The sequence below is a fragment of the Musca domestica genome, unplaced genomic scaffold, assembly GCF_030504385.1.
Source record: "Musca domestica strain aabys unplaced genomic scaffold, Musca_domestica.polishedcontigs.V.1.1 37, whole genome shotgun sequence".
NCBI lineage: Eukaryota > Metazoa > Arthropoda > Insecta > Diptera > Muscidae > Musca > Musca domestica.
Window position 1 is genome coordinate 4,469,292 of NW_026712321.1, and position 17,196 is coordinate 4,486,487.

The window sequence follows — 17,196 nt, forward strand, 5'->3', positions numbered from 1 at the left end:
ACCATATGATTTCAATTTTTTTATTTTCTTGGCTTAATATGTCATCTATATTTGTTTATGTATGTGTTTTCTTTTCAATAACAAAAAATTGTTCAGAAAACATTCAAAATCGGGTGTTTTCAAAATGTATATTTCAACGTATGCATCGACAAAATCTAGAGTTTTTGTAGCGAAATAATCCTTTAGAGATATATAGTACATGATTTTGAAAAGAAGTGTTGACCTTTCATTCAGTTGTCGCGGTTTTCAATTATTTATTCAAAATAAATGCAACAAGTTGTTTGATTTTTTATTGTTTTGATACTAATTCTGACATTACAAGCCAAACAGGTAGACCTCTATACTTGCATTTTTTTCAAAGTTGACCTACCTTCTCTTCATTGTACCATGGGCAATAACAGCTAAATTTATTTAAATAAAAAAATGGATAACGCTAGTAGTGTATTTTATATTGAAGAACTGAATTATCAATTTATTTCACGAAAAGAATTGGTATGATTATATCTAGAGTAGTTCCTTACTTTTCAAATTAGATATACATAAAATAATTTTGAACATTTTCAAATTCTGCTGAAATTTAAATTCATATTTACAGCTTATGGGAGAAATCATGGTACAATGAAGAGAAGGTAGGTCAACTTTGAAAAAATTGCAAGTATAGAGGTCTACCTGTTTGGCTTGTAATGTCAGAATTAGTATCAAAACAATAAAAAAAATTAAAAAACTTGTTGCTTTTACTTTGAATAAATAATTGAAAACCGCGAAAACTGAATGAAAAGTCAACACTTCTTTTCAAAACCCGGTTCTATATATCTCTAAAGGATTATTTCGCTACAAAAACTCTAGATTTTGTCGATGCATACGATGAAATAAACATTTTGAAAACATCCGAATTTGAATGTTTTCTGAACAATTTTTTTGTTATTGAAAAGAAAACACATACATAAACAAATAAAGATGACATATTAAGCCAAGACAATAAAAAAATTGAAATCATATGGTATCATAGCCCTACCTTGATATCTTTGTACCATGGGAGAAATAAATGTTTTCGTTTTGAAATGAAATCAAATTAAAATGGTGAGCATTCCATTTATTTTCCGCAATTTTTCTATTTAATTAAAGTATTGTGAGAAAAGTGTCGAATACACAAAACGGTTCGTTGTATTTGTTAATATGATGTTACAAAACTCTAGCTTCATGGTTGTGTTTTTCAAATTTAATCATTCTGCCCTGCCATTTAATTACTGTACCATGGTATGTCCCGTGGCATAATTACAGAAGGTAGAACAAAGCTACCTCCTAAATACAATTTTTTTCTTTTGGTGTCCCTATCCTGTCAAAACATATACACAGTTTGTATATGTTTGTGTATTGTTTTAAATAAAAAATAAAAACAAATTTAATGTATTCCAAATTCAAGAGAAACAAAAATGCATATTTTCGACTTTAATGGGCCACAAGTGTAAAATTTTCGGATAAAACTGCATTGTTCTTCTATCGTAGATTCAATATTGTGAAATAACTTCAACATTTCTTTCAAGTTTTGTCATTTTCCCCCAATATAAGAATTTTGTCGGAAAAAATATAAAATAAACAAAACCAATTGTTGCTTTTTAAAAGTCTATTTGATTCTATAAGACTTCGATACAGAGTTGTAACCCTTCTCCATGTTATCCATCCATGTTATGTTCTACTTTAATGAAACTACCAAATGTTGACAAGTCAATAATCGATTCACTGACCCCTATAAACGAATATCGATCTATATGGCACTATCCTTTCTATGTTTACTCCACCAGTTGTCGCTGTTTCGCTATTTTTCTATTTCTAATTTCCACAATCATTCGTAAACAATGGTATAATAGTGTCCACTATCCATCATTCTCCTTTGTGACAATATTTATCACATTTTATTCCTTATTCTCGTTCATTCTTACAATTGGAACACTTTTAAATTCGTTGGGTTCCAAGATGGCTGATTTATTTTTATCAAAACAAATCAATTAACAGCAGGCAAATATAACAAATAGACTATTTTTTTAATTACAATCAAAAAAAAGTTCATTTGACCCGTCTATAATTCGTAAATTCGATATCAGGGAATCTACTCTTTCCCATCCAGCAACAAATATATAATGTTAACTTTTTTGAATAATGTAAAAACTAGAAAGTTTTTGCTATGGCTATTTGAAAAACAACTGGATGAATAAGTGAATTAACAACAGAAAAACAACGACAAAAGACCACCGAGAAAAACAACTTTATCAAATCAACAAGAAGAATAATAATCTTCATTATTGCTGCATTGCAATTTGCAAACGCAACGTCAATAGTGAGATAAGCAACAAATCGTCGACGACGACGTTGTGGACGGGCAGAAGAGAATCAAAGAAGACACTTAAATTTCAGGTCGATTCGATGTCTGCATAAACACCAGTAAGTTGGTTAATTGTTTATAAATGTTCGATGAACAGTAGATAAGATTATACTTTTGCGTTGCAGATGGTAAATTAAAACCCCTTGGTAGTTACTTTTGAATTGGAGCATTTTGATTTGCAAAATAAGCTTATTGTCTCCTTGAGGGATTCCAATTAGATATCTGTCAATTAGACAGTGTGATTTATTTTAAATTCTCATTGACATCGAAAAAGAGCGGAATCTTTTCCCCTATTATTTGATATATGTGCTAGCCATACTTCTTGTCGATATGTTCTCACTGAAATTAAATATAAATTTGTTTAAATGTTATTCATTATTATTATTCCATTACAGCAACATGAGAAAATCCAAAAGTTATGATTCTCAAAGCAATAATATTGCTCATCTGTTGAATGATCGTATGCTCTATAGCGACGATTTCGGTAGTCATGTGCGAAGACGTTTACATGCCTTGCCGTCATTCATGCAACGTCTCGAACAGGAGTGCGTACTAAAGGGACATGAAGGTTGTGTAAATTGCTTAGAATGGAGTAGTGATGGACGTATTTTGGCCTCTGGTTCCGATGATTTCCAGCTAATTCTCTGGAATCCATTCAAACAGAAACGTTTGCAAAGCATTCACACCAAACATTATGGCAATATGTTTTCAGTTAAATTTCTACCGAAATCCAATGATAGTCTAGTGGCAACGGCAGCGGCCGATAAGACAATCATGTTATTTGACATTAATGCAAATTCTCCGGCAGAATCGTTGTATACATGTCATTGTCATGTGGCAAGGGTGAAGAGATTGGCCACAGCACCAGATTCGCCATATGTCTTTTGGTAAGCAAACGAATGTCCATTTGTGGTTTTGTTTAAATTTTCCATTTATTCCAGGTCTGCTGGGGAAGATGGCTGTGTCCTGCAATTGGATCATCGTGAAAAACATGTTTGCCGTTCGACCAGCAATAGTGTTAGCCTTATAAATTTAACAGCCTACATTGATCCCAATGCTGAGGCAAAATGTATTGCAGTAAATCCAATACGTACGGAATACATAGCTGTGGGAGCAAATGATCCCTATGCCAGAATCTATGATCGACGTATGCTTAAGACTTTTTCATCGGCTTTAAATGGTAAGGCCCCAAAAGGGGCTGAATGATTGCAATTATGAATTTCAAAAGTAGTCCATGAAAAGGACGACCTATGGAAGGAAGCATAAGTTTTTATATTCATAGACATTGCGGAGAAGCTCGTCCAACATACTAGCTTCTAAAGATCTCTTAGGGGTCTGCTTTACTTGGAATACTTTCGAAGGTCTTTTATAGTTGGAAAATCTTTTAAAGGTCTTCTATGTTTAGCAGACCTTTCAAAGGCCGTCTATCGCTTTTCTATTGTTAGAATACCTTATAAATATCTGCTTTCCATTATAAACCATCAAAAGTTATTCTATCTGTGAAGGACCTTCTATAGGTCTCTCATAGGTAAAAGATCTTAAAATGGATTTGTATAAGTAAAAGATTTTCAGACCTTCCAAAGGCCTATTATAGTCAGTAAACCTATGTCTTCTATAGTTAGAATACTTTACCTTATTGGCAGAAGGTATTCGATATATGGAAGGCCTTCCATATATCGATTTCTATGGAAGAGTCTCTATGAATAGAATACTCTGAAAGTGTCTTCTATGCATAAAAAAACCTTCCAATAATTTAATGATGGATTTAACAATTTTCCAATGATCGATTTAAAAATTGTCTTTTTTATCTTCAGATGCTCCCGAAACTGGCGACATACCAAAAGAGTGCGTCACCTACTATTGCCCGGGGCACATCAGTAAAAACAATAGCAAACGAATCGAACATGAATCGCGGGCAATAACATATCTAACGTTTAATGCCACCGGCACCGAACTGCTAGTCAATATGGGAGCAGAACACATTTACATTTACGATTTATACAATGCAGAACAGCCGGTGTTTTTAAATTTACCGGAATTTAAAACACCTAGTCCTAGCACAGAATCCGATGCAGTGGACAAGGATAAGGTGGCCACGCAAAGGGAAAAAGAATCGACGAGTCATAATCGTCGAAAATTACCCGAACAAATTGAGGAATATAAAAAGTGGGGTAATGATTTTTTGGAAAATGAAAAGTATTATCTGGCCATACGAACGTATTCCGATGCCATACGCCTGGCCTCGTTTGCCTCGCCGGTGTTGTATTTGAATCGAGCCACAGCCTATATGCGACGCGATTGGTTTGGTGATATTTATGCCGCCTTGAGGGATTGTCATACGGCCTTGCGTTTGGATCCGTCGTATGTAAAGGCCCACTTTCGTTTGGCTAGATCTTTGCTAGAATTGGGACGTCCCCAAGATGCCGATGAGTGCCTAAAGGAATTGATAAGACGTTTCCCCAGCTATGCCAATAATCATGGTGTTTTAATGCTGAATAAAGATATCAAGGAAAATCGTCAGACAACCCCATCACACCAGCAGCAACAACAACAATCTCCCGTGGCTGATATCTTTGCCCGTGGCGAAATGTCCGATGAGGAATTCTATTGGCGTTGCAAAGCCAAAGATTACAAGGAACGTTTTGTGGGCCATTGTAATACGACAACGGATATTAAAGAGGCGAACTATTTTGGTTACGATGGTCAATTTATTGTGGCCGGTTCGGATGATGGCAACTTTTTCATATGGGAACGAAAGTCGGGTAATATACACAGTATTTATAAGGCGGATAGTGCCATTGTCAATTGTGTTTTGCCGCATCCGGAATTGTGTCTCATGGCCACGTCCGGCATTGATCATGACATTAAGATTTGGACGCCCATGAAGGACAATGAGAAACCCAATTTTGTCGATCCACTGGGTCGCTGTGTCGAGGAGAATCAAATGAAAATGAAAACCGATCCATTTGCAATCAATAATCGTACGGCATTTTGTTGGAATGGATAATGTTGGAGTATATGTTCCATTTAGTTTGTTGTGATTTTTAAGTTTTTCTTCCGCAAAAATAGCTGTTTTTGTTTTTCCTTTTTTACGTTATTTTTGAATATTAGAAGAATTACAATAAATAAAAGAATCATCATCCTGCGTTTGTGCAATCACTCTATCACCTTTTTGCAAAATTTATATATCTTCTGCCCCTCCCTTCTACCGCCCAATTGAAATCAATTCTTGGCATTTCTTCAAATGTGTAACGAAAACTTTGGACCCCATAATAGAGATATTAATTTTGAAATAAGCAGTGGTATTAGTAACTACAATATCTATATATATATGTTAAATAAAAAAAATATACTCGAATATTTTTGTGAAATCGATTGTAACTATTATCATAAAAAAAAATATCTATTTTCTTTTTTTTTTTTTGAAATAAATGTTATATTCTGTTATAAAAAAATATTATATAATTTATTTTTTTAAAATATAATCAAATTGTATAACAATAACACCATGCATTACAACAGTTGCCAGGATCATAAAGGCCAGTGGTTTCTTCAAGTCAAACATGCCATAAATGTTGAAGGAGAATCTAGAGATCGATAGCTTGAGCAAGTAATTCAAAATCTGGAATGGGACATGGACATTTTAAAACACAATTTTGCAAGAAAACATAAAGAGATAACAGAGAACAAAAAATAAAAATAAAATTAACTTACCACCTGCGAATCCTCTTCACAACCCCTTAGGTATTGAATACATTCCAAACGCTTGCCCTGAATTTTCTCACAGCAAATTATTGACAGATAAATATCAAAATAACGAAGAAAAGCCATGAAAACAGTGAACATGGTTACAAAATTGCGATGGGTTAACTGTTGGGCCTCCAGGAAAACCATATAAATAAAGATCGTATTCGAGATAAAGAAGCTCAGCAGCAAAGCCATGATAAAGAATTGATAGAAATTCATGAGACCGGGACAAACTTCATCGATCAGGGATAGATTATTTAAAAGCCACTTCAATTTCCATTCATTTAAAGGCAATTTGGCAAACAACTCCTCCACATTGGGCAGTAAATCATCCATTCGGTCGAGAATTTTCACCAATAAATAAAAAAATTCAAACAACTTAACTTGCAGAATATATTGAACTACATAGAAATAAACTAGCAAAAATATTTCCAAGAAGTTATGTTTCTTCCTCTCCATGCCAAATTTAATGCCCATAAAAACGATTAGGAAATGCGAAATGAAGCCAATGGATTTCAACCACAACATGGCCTGGTTTTTCTGCTTTTCTTTCGTGGATAGATTCAGAAGCCCGAATTGAAAACACAATTTCTCATGCTGCTCCGGAGAAGTTTTCAATTTCGCGAATACGGTCATCAGCACCAGAAGACTTTGTATCTGAACATTCAGGCGATTCAGTAGCGGCAACAATGGTTTCTCCATATAGGCATCCATATAACTGTAACCATAAACATTATAGATCGGCATTAGAGCTAGCGCCAATGTTCCCAGTAGAAATTTGTAGATTTTGTAGAGCCTCCGCTTCGCCAACCAGTGGGTTTCCGAAATTTCAAATAAATTTAAATTTATGCCGAAGCCTAAATTCCAATATTCGAAATATTTCAATAAATTCATTTGGTTTGGGGAATTTCTAATAACTTTCTTATGATTCGTTGTGCATTCGGCAGCGAACTAGTTATGACAAATGTACATTTATTGAACACTCAATGTTTGCAATGGCAATTCCTGATAAGGATCTACAAGGAGAGAAGAGGATATGGGTCATTACAAGATTAAAGTGGACAGGAAATGGTAAAGCAAATCATCGTATGAATTTCATAGTAAAAAGTTATTTCAATGAACTTTTTGGGATAGAACACAAAAAGTTCATGGGATGAACTTTTTCGTATAGAAAACAAGAAAAAGTTCATCGAATGAACTTTTTCGTATAGAAAACAAGAAAAATTTCATCGGATGAACTTTTTCGTATAGAAAACACAAAAAGTTCGTCCTATGAACTTTTTCGTATAGAAAACACAAAAAGTTCATTGGATGAACTTTTTCGTATAGAAAACCAAAAAAGTTCATCGGATGAACTTTTTCGTATAGAAAACCAAAAAAGTTCATCGTATGAACTTTTTCGTATAGAAAACCAAAAAAGTTCATCGGATGAACTTTTTCGTATAGAAAACCAAAAAAGTTCATCGGATGAACTTTTTCGTATAGAAAACCAAAAAAAGTTCATCGGATGAACTTTTTCCTATAGAAAACTGAAAAAGTTCATCGGATGAACTTTTTCGTATAGAAACACACAAAAAGTTCATCGGATGAACTTTTTCGTATAGAAAACAAAAAAAAGTTCATCGGATGAACTTTTTCGTATAGAAAACAAAAAAAGTTCATCGGATGAACTTTTTCGTATAGAAACACACAAAAAAAGTTCATCGAATTAACTTTTTCGTATAGAAAACACAAAAAGTTCATCGGATGAACTTTTTCGTATAGAAAACCAAACTTTTTCGTATAGAAAACCAAAAAAGTTCATCGGATGAACTTTTTCGTATAGAAAACCAAAAAAGTTCATCGTACGAACTTTTTCGTATAGAAAACACAAAAAATTCATCAGATATTTTCCTATAGAAGACACTGACGTTTATAACAGTGCATTATTCCATGAAAATCGTATTCAGTGACCACATTAGGGTTAATCAACTTGTTGGTAATCTCTGATAGGAAGTGACCACAAAACTTCAGTACAAACCAAACCGTTGACAAGTTTAAAGCAGAACGGAAAAAGTGTATTTCTTGTGTCATGAAATTCATATATTTTGGAAAGTATTGTCGCTTTTTTCCCATAGTACAGGGCCTAACCTCATATTGGTATGACACAGAGAGGGGCCTTTTCGTACGCAATTCCCTCTCCCGCAATGTTCATTTGCTAATCAATATTTTGGAGCTGGCGTTATTGTTTCACATTGTTGTGAAATATTTGATGTTCATTTCGGGAGCTGAACTTCTGCACCCTCTCTTGGTCCTGATGTTAACCTTTAATTATCAGCTTCTAACTATATTGGCCATCTATACCATAGGTCACATCTGGTGCAAAGATAGGAGTTATATTCAATTGAAATTGAGAATTTTAAAACTGGAGAACAGTTGTGACGAAAAGTTGCCTGTCTGCCGGAAAATCGATTCCAAACTCCAACTTTTGTTACGCCTTAAATATTTCCTATTGGGTTATTCTTGTTTGGGTGTATTGGTGACGAATATGATAGCCTACGCAGACCGATTGAACATATGGACAGTGATCCTGATTGCCTTCTACACGAATGTGATAAGTCTATATCATTTTGTATTATTTCAATATTTCGAATTGAATTGGAAATTGTGTCGAAAATTTTATCAACTCAAAGAATATGTTGCAGTTTTGAGCCGAAAATCCAACAGGCAAGAGGAACGTAATTTGTCCAAGGAAATACACTGGATTTCGAAAGTACATTCCCAGCTATGTGGCCAATTAGGGGAATTGCAGCGGATTTGTAAATGGCATATTTTCTTTAGCCGTTTCTACATAATATTTGCCAATATTTTAACGGTGTATACGAACTTCGTTTTCGCCGATCAGATAAAGAAATCGTTGCTTTTATCAGGCATATTTATATTTGGTTATTTTTTGAATGCTTTGTATTTATATATAACGGATTTTGTATGCGACATGATTTCACAAAGTTTTAAGGAACTGGAAGCAAGCCTGAAGGAGTTTAATGAAACATCAGGGAGAAGAGGTCCAGTGGAGAAGCAGGTAAGTTTGGAAAATATTTATCCAATAAACCTTCGTATAGAAAAAAGTTCATCTTATGAAAACAGTTCATCGTATGAACTTTTTCGTATTGAAAACAGTTCATCGTATGAACTTTTTCGTATTGAAAACTGTTCATCGTATGAACTTTTTCGTATTGAAAACAGTACATCGCATGAAATTTTTCGTGTAGAAAAAAGTTCATCTCATGAATTTTTTCGTATAGAAAATAGTTCATCAAATGAACTTTTTCGTATTGAAAACAGTTCATCTCATGAACTTTTTCGTATAGAAAACAGTTCATCTCATGAACTTTTTCGTATAGAAAACAGTTCATCTCATGAACTTTTTCGTACAGAAAACAGTTCATCTTATGAACTTTTTCGTATAGAAAACAGTTCATCTCATGAACTTTTTCGTATAGAAAACAGTTCATCGTATGAACTTTTTCGTATAGAAAACAGTTCATCGTATGAACTTTTTCGTATAGAAAACAGTTCATCGTATGAACTTTTTCGTATAGAAAACAGTTCATCGTATGAACTTTTTCGTATAGAAAACAGTTCATCGTATGAACTTTTTCGTATAGAAAACATTTCATCGTATGAACTTTTTCGTATAGAAAACAGTTCATCGTATGAACTTTTTCGTATAGAAAACAGTTCATCGTATGAACTTTTTCGTATAGAAAACAGTTCATCGTATGAACTTTTTCGTATAGAAAACATTTCATCGTATGAACTTTTTCGTATAGAAAACAGTTCATCGTATGATCTTTTTCGTATAGAAAACAGTTCATCGTATGAACTTTTTCGTATTGAAAACAGTTCATCTCATGAACTTTTTCGTATTGAAAATAGTTCATCTCATGAACTTTTTCGTATTGAAAACAGTTCATCTCATGAACTTTTTCGTATTGAAAACAGTTCATCTCATGAACTTTTTCGTATTGAAAACAGTTCATCTCATGAACTTTTTCGTATTGAAAACAGTTCATCTCATGAACTTTTTCGTATTGAAAACAGTTCATCAAATAAACTTTTTCATATAGAATACAGTTCGTATAGAAGACAGTTCATCTATGAACTTTTTCGGATAGAAAACAGTTCATCGTATGAGCTTTTTCGTATAGAAAACAGTTCATCAAATGAACTTTTTCGTATATAAAACAGTTCATCAAATGAACTTTTTCGTATAGAAAACAATTCATCAAATGAACTTTTTGTCGAATTAACTTTTTCTGTTTGGGAAAAGTGTGTGACCTTTCTATGGGAAAACGGATGTCATTTCACGACATTGCCAATGAACTCTTTCGCCCTCTATGAACTGTGAGCTTCCCGTATTACATTTGAAATGGACATGTGTTGATTTAAACTTTTGTGTTGGCATACAATTGACCTGAGGATATGTAAGTATTTATTTACACTGTTAAATAAATATTTACATACCACATTCAAGTCAATCCTATGCCTATCCAACATATCCAGTAGTAATTGAATTCTTCAAGAATCTTCTTCGATAGCGGCAAAATTTGTTTCAAAATCAAATAATGAAAAGTCGTTTTATAAAAATGCAGAAAAGATTTAAAAATATTCGACAATATTTTCTCATATACATGGGCTTAACTTCGTACTGGTATGACCAGGAAAAGGGAGTATATGAACGAAATTCCGTATCCGGAACGCTGGCCACTGCCGTAAATATAATGGGTGCCATTGTCTTGGTACAAGTTTTGATTGACTATTTAGAAGTCTTTGAGAATATTGAGCAGCGACATCGTCTGATGGTGATAATGTCATCATTCAAATATCTTCAAGGGCTGCTAGTTCTAAATGCCATCGTACATATCTGGCGCACAGATGGCAGCTATACAGCTATTAAAAGGCAAATAGAAAAGTTGGAGGAGCAGAGCCGAAGCAATTTTGCAAGTTCTAAAAAAATTGATGGACAATTTAAAAAATTGTTGTATTTTAAATACTCCATTATGGCATACCTTTATCTGTCCGTCCTGATAACCAGCTATACTGTACTGTCCCGCGGCATGAACTTTTGGACCATCTTCAGGATTGTCTTGCTTGCCAATGTCCAATATCTTACCTATTTGATATTGTTTCAAAACTTTCAAATGTTTTGGAAAACCTGTCGCATTTATAGCTACATTGAGTTGTATATTTCCTGTCTAGCCGAAGAGGCCATTCTCGAATTGCCTAGTAGGAATGATCTCAAAGAACGTCATCTATGTTACAAATTATCTTGGCTATTGCAGTTGCATTCGAATTTGGGCTCCTGTCTAAGGAGGTTACAAATTCTCTGTAAATCGCAGATATTTCAGTGTCGTTATAATGTAAATGTCAATGACATCATAGCGGTCTATTATGCTTTCCTGTATCCGGAATATATCAAGGATGATGTGGCATTTCTTATCCTAGTGGTGTCCACAAATGTCTTTAATAATATAGATTTATATTTGAATGACAACATAATTGATATGACCTCGCAACATTTTACCGACTTGAATTTGGCCCTGAAGAAATTCACTGGAGTTCGTAGCTATGCAAGAGATCTTGAGAGACAGGTAAATATTCACAGATTTCTACTACTAATTAAAAACATTTTCGTACAGAAAACAGTTCATCTCGAATGAACTTTTTCGTATGAAAAACAGTCATAGGGTGAACTTTTTCGCATAGAAAACAGTTCATTTCAAATGAACTTTTTTCGTACAGAAAACGGTTCATCTCGAATGATACTCAAATGTACTGTTTCGTACAGAAAACAGATAATTTCGAATGAACTTTTACGTATAGAAAAAGTTCAACGAATGTACTTTTTCGTATAGAAAACATTTCAGTGCTGAAACTTTTTCGTATTGAAAAAGCTCATTGCATGAACTTTTACGTATAGAAAACAGTTCATTGTATGTACTGTTTCGAATAGAAAACAGTTCATTGTATGTACTGTTTCGTATAGAAAACAGTTAATCGTATGAACTTTTTCGTATAGAAAACAGTTCAGTGTATGATTTTTTTCGTATAGAAAACAGTTCATCGTATGAACTTTTTTCGTATAGAAAACAGTTCAGTGTATGATTTTTTTCGTATAGAAAACAGTTCATCGTATGAACTTTTTTGTATAGAAAACAGTTCCTCGTATGAACTTTTTCGTATAGAAAGCAGTTCCTCGTATGAACTTTTTCGTATAGAAAATAGTTTATCGTATGAACTTTTTCGTATAGAAAACAGTTCAGTGTATGAATTTTTTCGTATAGAAAACAGTTCATTGTATGTACTGTTTCGTATAGAAAACAGTTAATCGAATGAATTTTTTCGTATAGAAAACAGTTCAGTGTATGAATTTTTTCGTATAGAAAACAATTCATCGTATGAACTTTTTGGTATAGCAAACAGTTCATCGTATGAACTTTTTTGGATACAAAACAGTTCAATGTATGAACTTTTTCGTATAGAAAACAGTTTATTTCGAATGAACTTTTTCGGATAGAAAACAGTTCGTCGTATGTACTTTTTCGTATAGAAAACAGTTCGTCGTATGTACTTTTTCGTATAGAAAACAGTTAATCATATGAACTTTTTCGTATAGAAAACAGTTAATCGTATGAACTTTTTCGGATAGAAAACAGTTCTGTGTATGAACTTTTTCGAATAGAAAAAAGTTCATGTAAATACATTTTAGTACAGAAAACAGTTGATTGAATGAACTTTATCGTATAGAAAACAGTTCATCATATGAACGTTTTCGTATAGAAAACAGTTCATCGTACGAACATTTTCGTATGGAAAACAGTTCATCGTATGAACTTTTTCGTATGGAAAACAGTTCATCGTATGAACTTTTTCATATATCAGTGTATGAATTTTTTCGTATAGAAAACAATTCATCGTATGAACTTTTTGGTATAGCAAACAGTTCATCGTATGAACTTTTTTGGATACAAAACAGTTCAATGTATGAACTTTTTCGTATAGAAAACAGTTTATTTCGAATGAACTTTTTCGGATAGAAAACAGTTCGTCGTATGTACTTTTTCGTATAGAAAACAGTTCGTCGTATGTACATTTTCGTATAGAAAAAAGTTCATCGTATGAACTTTTTCGTATAGAAAAAAGTTCATCGTATGAACTTTTTCGTATAGAAAAAAGTTCATCGTATGAACTTTTTCGTATAGAAAAAAGTTCATCGTATGAACTTTTTCGTATAGAAAAAAGTTCATCGTATGAACTTTTTCGTATAGAAAAAAGTTCATCGTATGAACTTTTTCGTATAGAAAAAAGTTCATCGTATGAACTTTTTCGTATAGAAAAAAGTTCATCGTATGAACTTTTTCGTATAGAAAAAAGTTCATCGTATGAACTTTTTCGTATAGAAAAAAGTTCATCGTATGAACTTTTTCGTATAGAAAAAAGTTCATCGTATGAACTTTTTCGTATAGAAAAAAGTTCATCGTATGAACTTTTTCGTATAGAAAAAAGTTCAGTGTATGAACTTTTTCGTATAGAAACCAGTTCATCGTATGAACTTTCTCGTATATAAAACATTTCATCGTATGAACTTTTTCGGATAGAAAACAGTTCAGTGTATGAACTTTTTCGAATAGAAAAAAGTTCATGTTAGTACTTTTTCGTATAGAAAACGGTTGATTGAAAGAACTTTTTCGTATAGAAAACAGTTCTTTAAATGAAATTTTTCGTATAGAAAACAGTGCATTAAATGAACTTTTTCGTATAGAAAACAGTTCATCGTATATACTTTTTCGTACAGAAAAAAGGGGAATAAAAGTTGTCTAATGAGCTGTTTTGTGGTCAGAGCGATGATGCCTTACGTAGTGTACTTCCATATGTTATTGTCACTGTTTCCCTTATCTCCTTTGATCTGTCAATAAAAAATTCAAGAGAAAGGACATTTTAAACTATTCGATTAATTGTTTTTAGTTAGGTGCCAGCTATTACGGTGTCTGCAGATGTGTAAAGCAAAAAATGTTTTTCAATCTAAAACATTCCATGAAGAGTTTTTGTCGAAAATTTCGAAATTATTTTCAATATTTTGTCATTGTGCAAGGACTCACTGCCTATTGGTATGATGAGAGCCAGAATGGATTTCAACGAAATGCCCTTAGCCGTGTGGTGGTGTTTTTGGCCCACAGTGTGGGTTTGGTATTTCTGGTTTACATTCTCATCGACTCTTTGGAATTATTTGAAAACACTGGAAATTTGAATCCTTTAATGGTCATTATGTCTGGTTATAAATATGTTCAAGGTGTGATGATTGTCTATACCATAATTCACATTTGGAGATATGATATGGCTTGTTTCGAGTTGAAGAGTTGGATTTTGTTATTGGAAAAGGAGGCGAACCATAACATGAACGAATGCCAAGGATGGAAATATAAATTCGAATATCTGATGTATTTGAAATATGGCATACTTTTCTACATTTATTGGGCCAATATGTTGCTGAGCTACAACTCATTGCCGTGGCAATTTAGCTTGTGGGATGTTCCATTGATAGTATGTTTTGCCAACCTGCAAATGCTACCCTATTTGGTGTTGTATCAATATTTTGAAGTTTTTTTCAAAATATGTCGCTGTTTTTGCCATATTGAGATGAATGTGGTCTCCATGGCCGAGAAAAAGTTATTGGGAGTTGAAAATGATACAACTTCTAGACTTTGTGAGTTACAACGCCTACATTCAAAGTTATGCCGAGTTTTGGGAGAATTAAAGTCAATCTTCCAATTGGAGTTGTTGGTCTGCCGTTCCAACATCATTATGTGTAACTTGACAGCAGCCTATTTTACATTTCTCTTCATTCTGTATATCAGGGAGACCATGGCCATTTTGGGTCTTGTCGCTGTGACGTATTTTTTCAATACTCTGGATTTATATATTAACGACTATATGTGTGACATGACATCGTCTAGTTTTGGTGATTTGAATACCGGCCTGAAAGGTTTCAATGTTTTGCAATCGGTAACTGGTAGTGTAGAAAAAGCGGTAAGTTTTGGTGCTTCAAAATGTTTCGTTTGTTTCTTTTCAAGTGAAATTTTGAAACTTTTGTGAAACTTAAAGCCAAATCTTGGCGAGTGGATATTTCCATATTTTAAAAGACTTTTTATGTTTTTAGGTCCATAAAATTCCATTAAAGAAGAATTTGAAAAGCTGACCTCTCCCTACAATACCCTCCTTCCGAAAAACACATTTTCTTTTTCAAAATCTAATAATTATGTGTCTCTTTTATTTTCATTTCAGTGCGAGGAATTTGCCATTTATATTTGTAATCGTAAACTGAATTTGAAACTGGCCGGAGCTCTGAATATGGATCGAAAATCCTGGTTCTCCATGATGTCCCGACTGGTGATGTTCTCGATAATTTTGATACAAAGTCACATGTATATAGATCGGCAAAAGTGAAGGAATAAAATATTGTACAAAAAAAAATTAAAAGAATTTTCAATTCAACAATTGAAGTTTCAAAACAGAGCGGATTTATAAAACATACAGGATGAGATAAAAAAAACTGCAACAAAGTCAAACGCAATAATTTTTCATTTTTTTCTTAAATTTTATTAAATGAAAGCAAAAAATGTCGGAAATAGCATCAAATTTTGGAATAAGAATTTAAATGCTGGATGCTCTCTCAGGATAGCCACTTGTGGTTTTCCAGCCAAATATAAAGAAATCACACTATCAGGCTTGAATTCCATCACGAATAACTTTTTTCCTGGAAAATTCTCACAAAAACGTGGATTTTTTAAAAATTATTTTTTCAAAAACTATCAAAACGTGGATTTATAAAAATTAATTTTTAAGGACTTTTAGAACTATGGATTTTTAAAAATTATTTCTTTAAGGACTTTTAGAACTATGGATTTTTAAAAATTATTTCTTTAAGGACTTTTAGAACTATGGATTTTTAAAAATTATTTTTTTAAAGAATATTAAAACGAGGATTTTTAAAAATTATTATTTTTTTAAAAATTTTAAAAATTTTTTGAAAAAATAATTTTTTTAAAGGGCTATCTAAACGATTTTTATTTTTTCAAGAACCATTATTATTTTTTCAAGAACAATCAAAACGTGGATTTTTAAAAAATAATTTTTTCAAGCACTATCAAAACGTGGATTTTTTAAAAATAATTTTTTCGAGGACTCTAAAACGTGGATTTTTTAAAAATAATTTTTTCGAGGACTCTAAAACGTGGATTTTTTAAAAATAATTTTTTCGAGGACTCTAAAACGTGGATTTTTTAAAAATAATTTTTTCGAGGACTCTAAAACGTGGATTTTTTAAAAATAATTTTTTCGAGGACTCTAAAACGTGGATTTTTTAAAAAAAATTTTTTCGAGGACTCTAAAACGTGGATTTTTTAAAAATAATTTTTTCGAGGACTCTAAAACGTGGATTTTTTAAAAATAATTTTTTCGAGGACTCTAAAACGTGGATTTTTTAAAAATAATTTTTTCGAGGACTCTAAAACGTGGATTTTTTAAAAATAATTTTTTCGAGGACTCTAAAACGTGGATTTTTTAAAAATAATTTTTTCGAGGACTCTAAAACGTGGATTTTTTAAAAATAATTTTTTCGAGGACTCTAAAACGTGGATTTTTTAAAAATAATTTTTTCGAGGACTCTAAAACGTGGATTTTTTAAAAATAATTTTTTCGAGGACTCTAAAACGTGAATTTTTTAAAAATAATTTTTTCGAGGACTCTAAAACGTGGATTTTTTAAAAATAATTTTTTCGAGGACTCTAAAACGTGGATTTTTTAAAAATAATTTTTTCGAGGACTCTAAAACGTGGATTTTTTAAAAATAATTTTTTCGAGGACTCTAAAACGTGGATTTTTTAAAAATAATTTTTTCGAGGACTCTAAAACGTGGATGTTTAAAAATAATTTTTTCGAGGACTCTAAAACGTGGATGTTTAAAAATAATTTTTTCGAGGACTCTAAAACGTGGATGTTTAAAAAAATATACTATTAAAACGTGGATT

The 17,196-nt window shown here is 32.4% G+C and overlaps 2 protein-coding genes across 2 annotated transcripts; both read left to right on the top strand.

Annotated features, from left to right (window-relative positions):
- Nucleotides 1-1,914: 1,914 nt before the first annotated feature.
- On the top strand, nt 1,915-5,713 carry LOC101900250 (WD and tetratricopeptide repeats protein 1). Its single transcript, XM_005178393.4, has 4 exons — nt 1,915-2,439; nt 2,776-3,267; nt 3,322-3,560; nt 4,195-5,713. The coding sequence occupies exons 2-4, from the start codon at nt 2,780-2,782 to the stop codon at nt 5,385-5,387; spliced, it is 1,920 nt and encodes a 639-aa protein (XP_005178450.1). The 5' UTR covers nt 1,915-2,439; nt 2,776-2,779; the 3' UTR covers nt 5,388-5,713.
- A 5,087-nt stretch (nt 5,714-10,800) lies between these two features.
- On the top strand, nt 10,801-15,614 carry LOC109611783 (uncharacterized). The gene is made up of 2 exons (XM_020035046.2): nt 10,801-11,760; nt 15,452-15,614. Exons 1-2 carry the CDS (start codon nt 10,801-10,803, stop codon nt 15,611-15,613), a joined length of 1,122 nt encoding a protein of 373 aa, XP_019890605.2. The 3' UTR covers nt 15,614.
- The last annotated feature ends 1,582 nt before the right edge of the window (nt 15,615-17,196 follow it).

What these genes read in the sequence shown, in the direction of transcription:
- LOC109611783 (XM_020035046.2), top strand. Translation starts at nt 10,801, where the DNA reads ATGGGCTTAACTTCGTACTGGTATGACCAGGAAAAGGGAGTATATGAA. An exon ending in CAAGAGATCTTGAGAGACAG is followed by an intron (nt 11,761 to 15,451) that starts GTAAATATTCAC and finishes TTTTCATTTCAG; the next exon opens with TGCGAGGAATTTGCCATTTA.
- LOC101900250 (XM_005178393.4), top strand. Translation starts at nt 2,780, where the DNA reads ATGAGAAAATCCAAAAGTTATGATTCTCAAAGCAATAATATTGCTCAT. An exon ending in GATTCGCCATATGTCTTTTG is followed by an intron (nt 3,268 to 3,321) that starts GTAAGCAAACGA and finishes CATTTATTCCAG; the next exon opens with GTCTGCTGGGGAAGATGGCT. An exon ending in TTTTTCATCGGCTTTAAATG is followed by an intron (nt 3,561 to 4,194) that starts GTAAGGCCCCAA and finishes TTTTATCTTCAG; the next exon opens with ATGCTCCCGAAACTGGCGAC.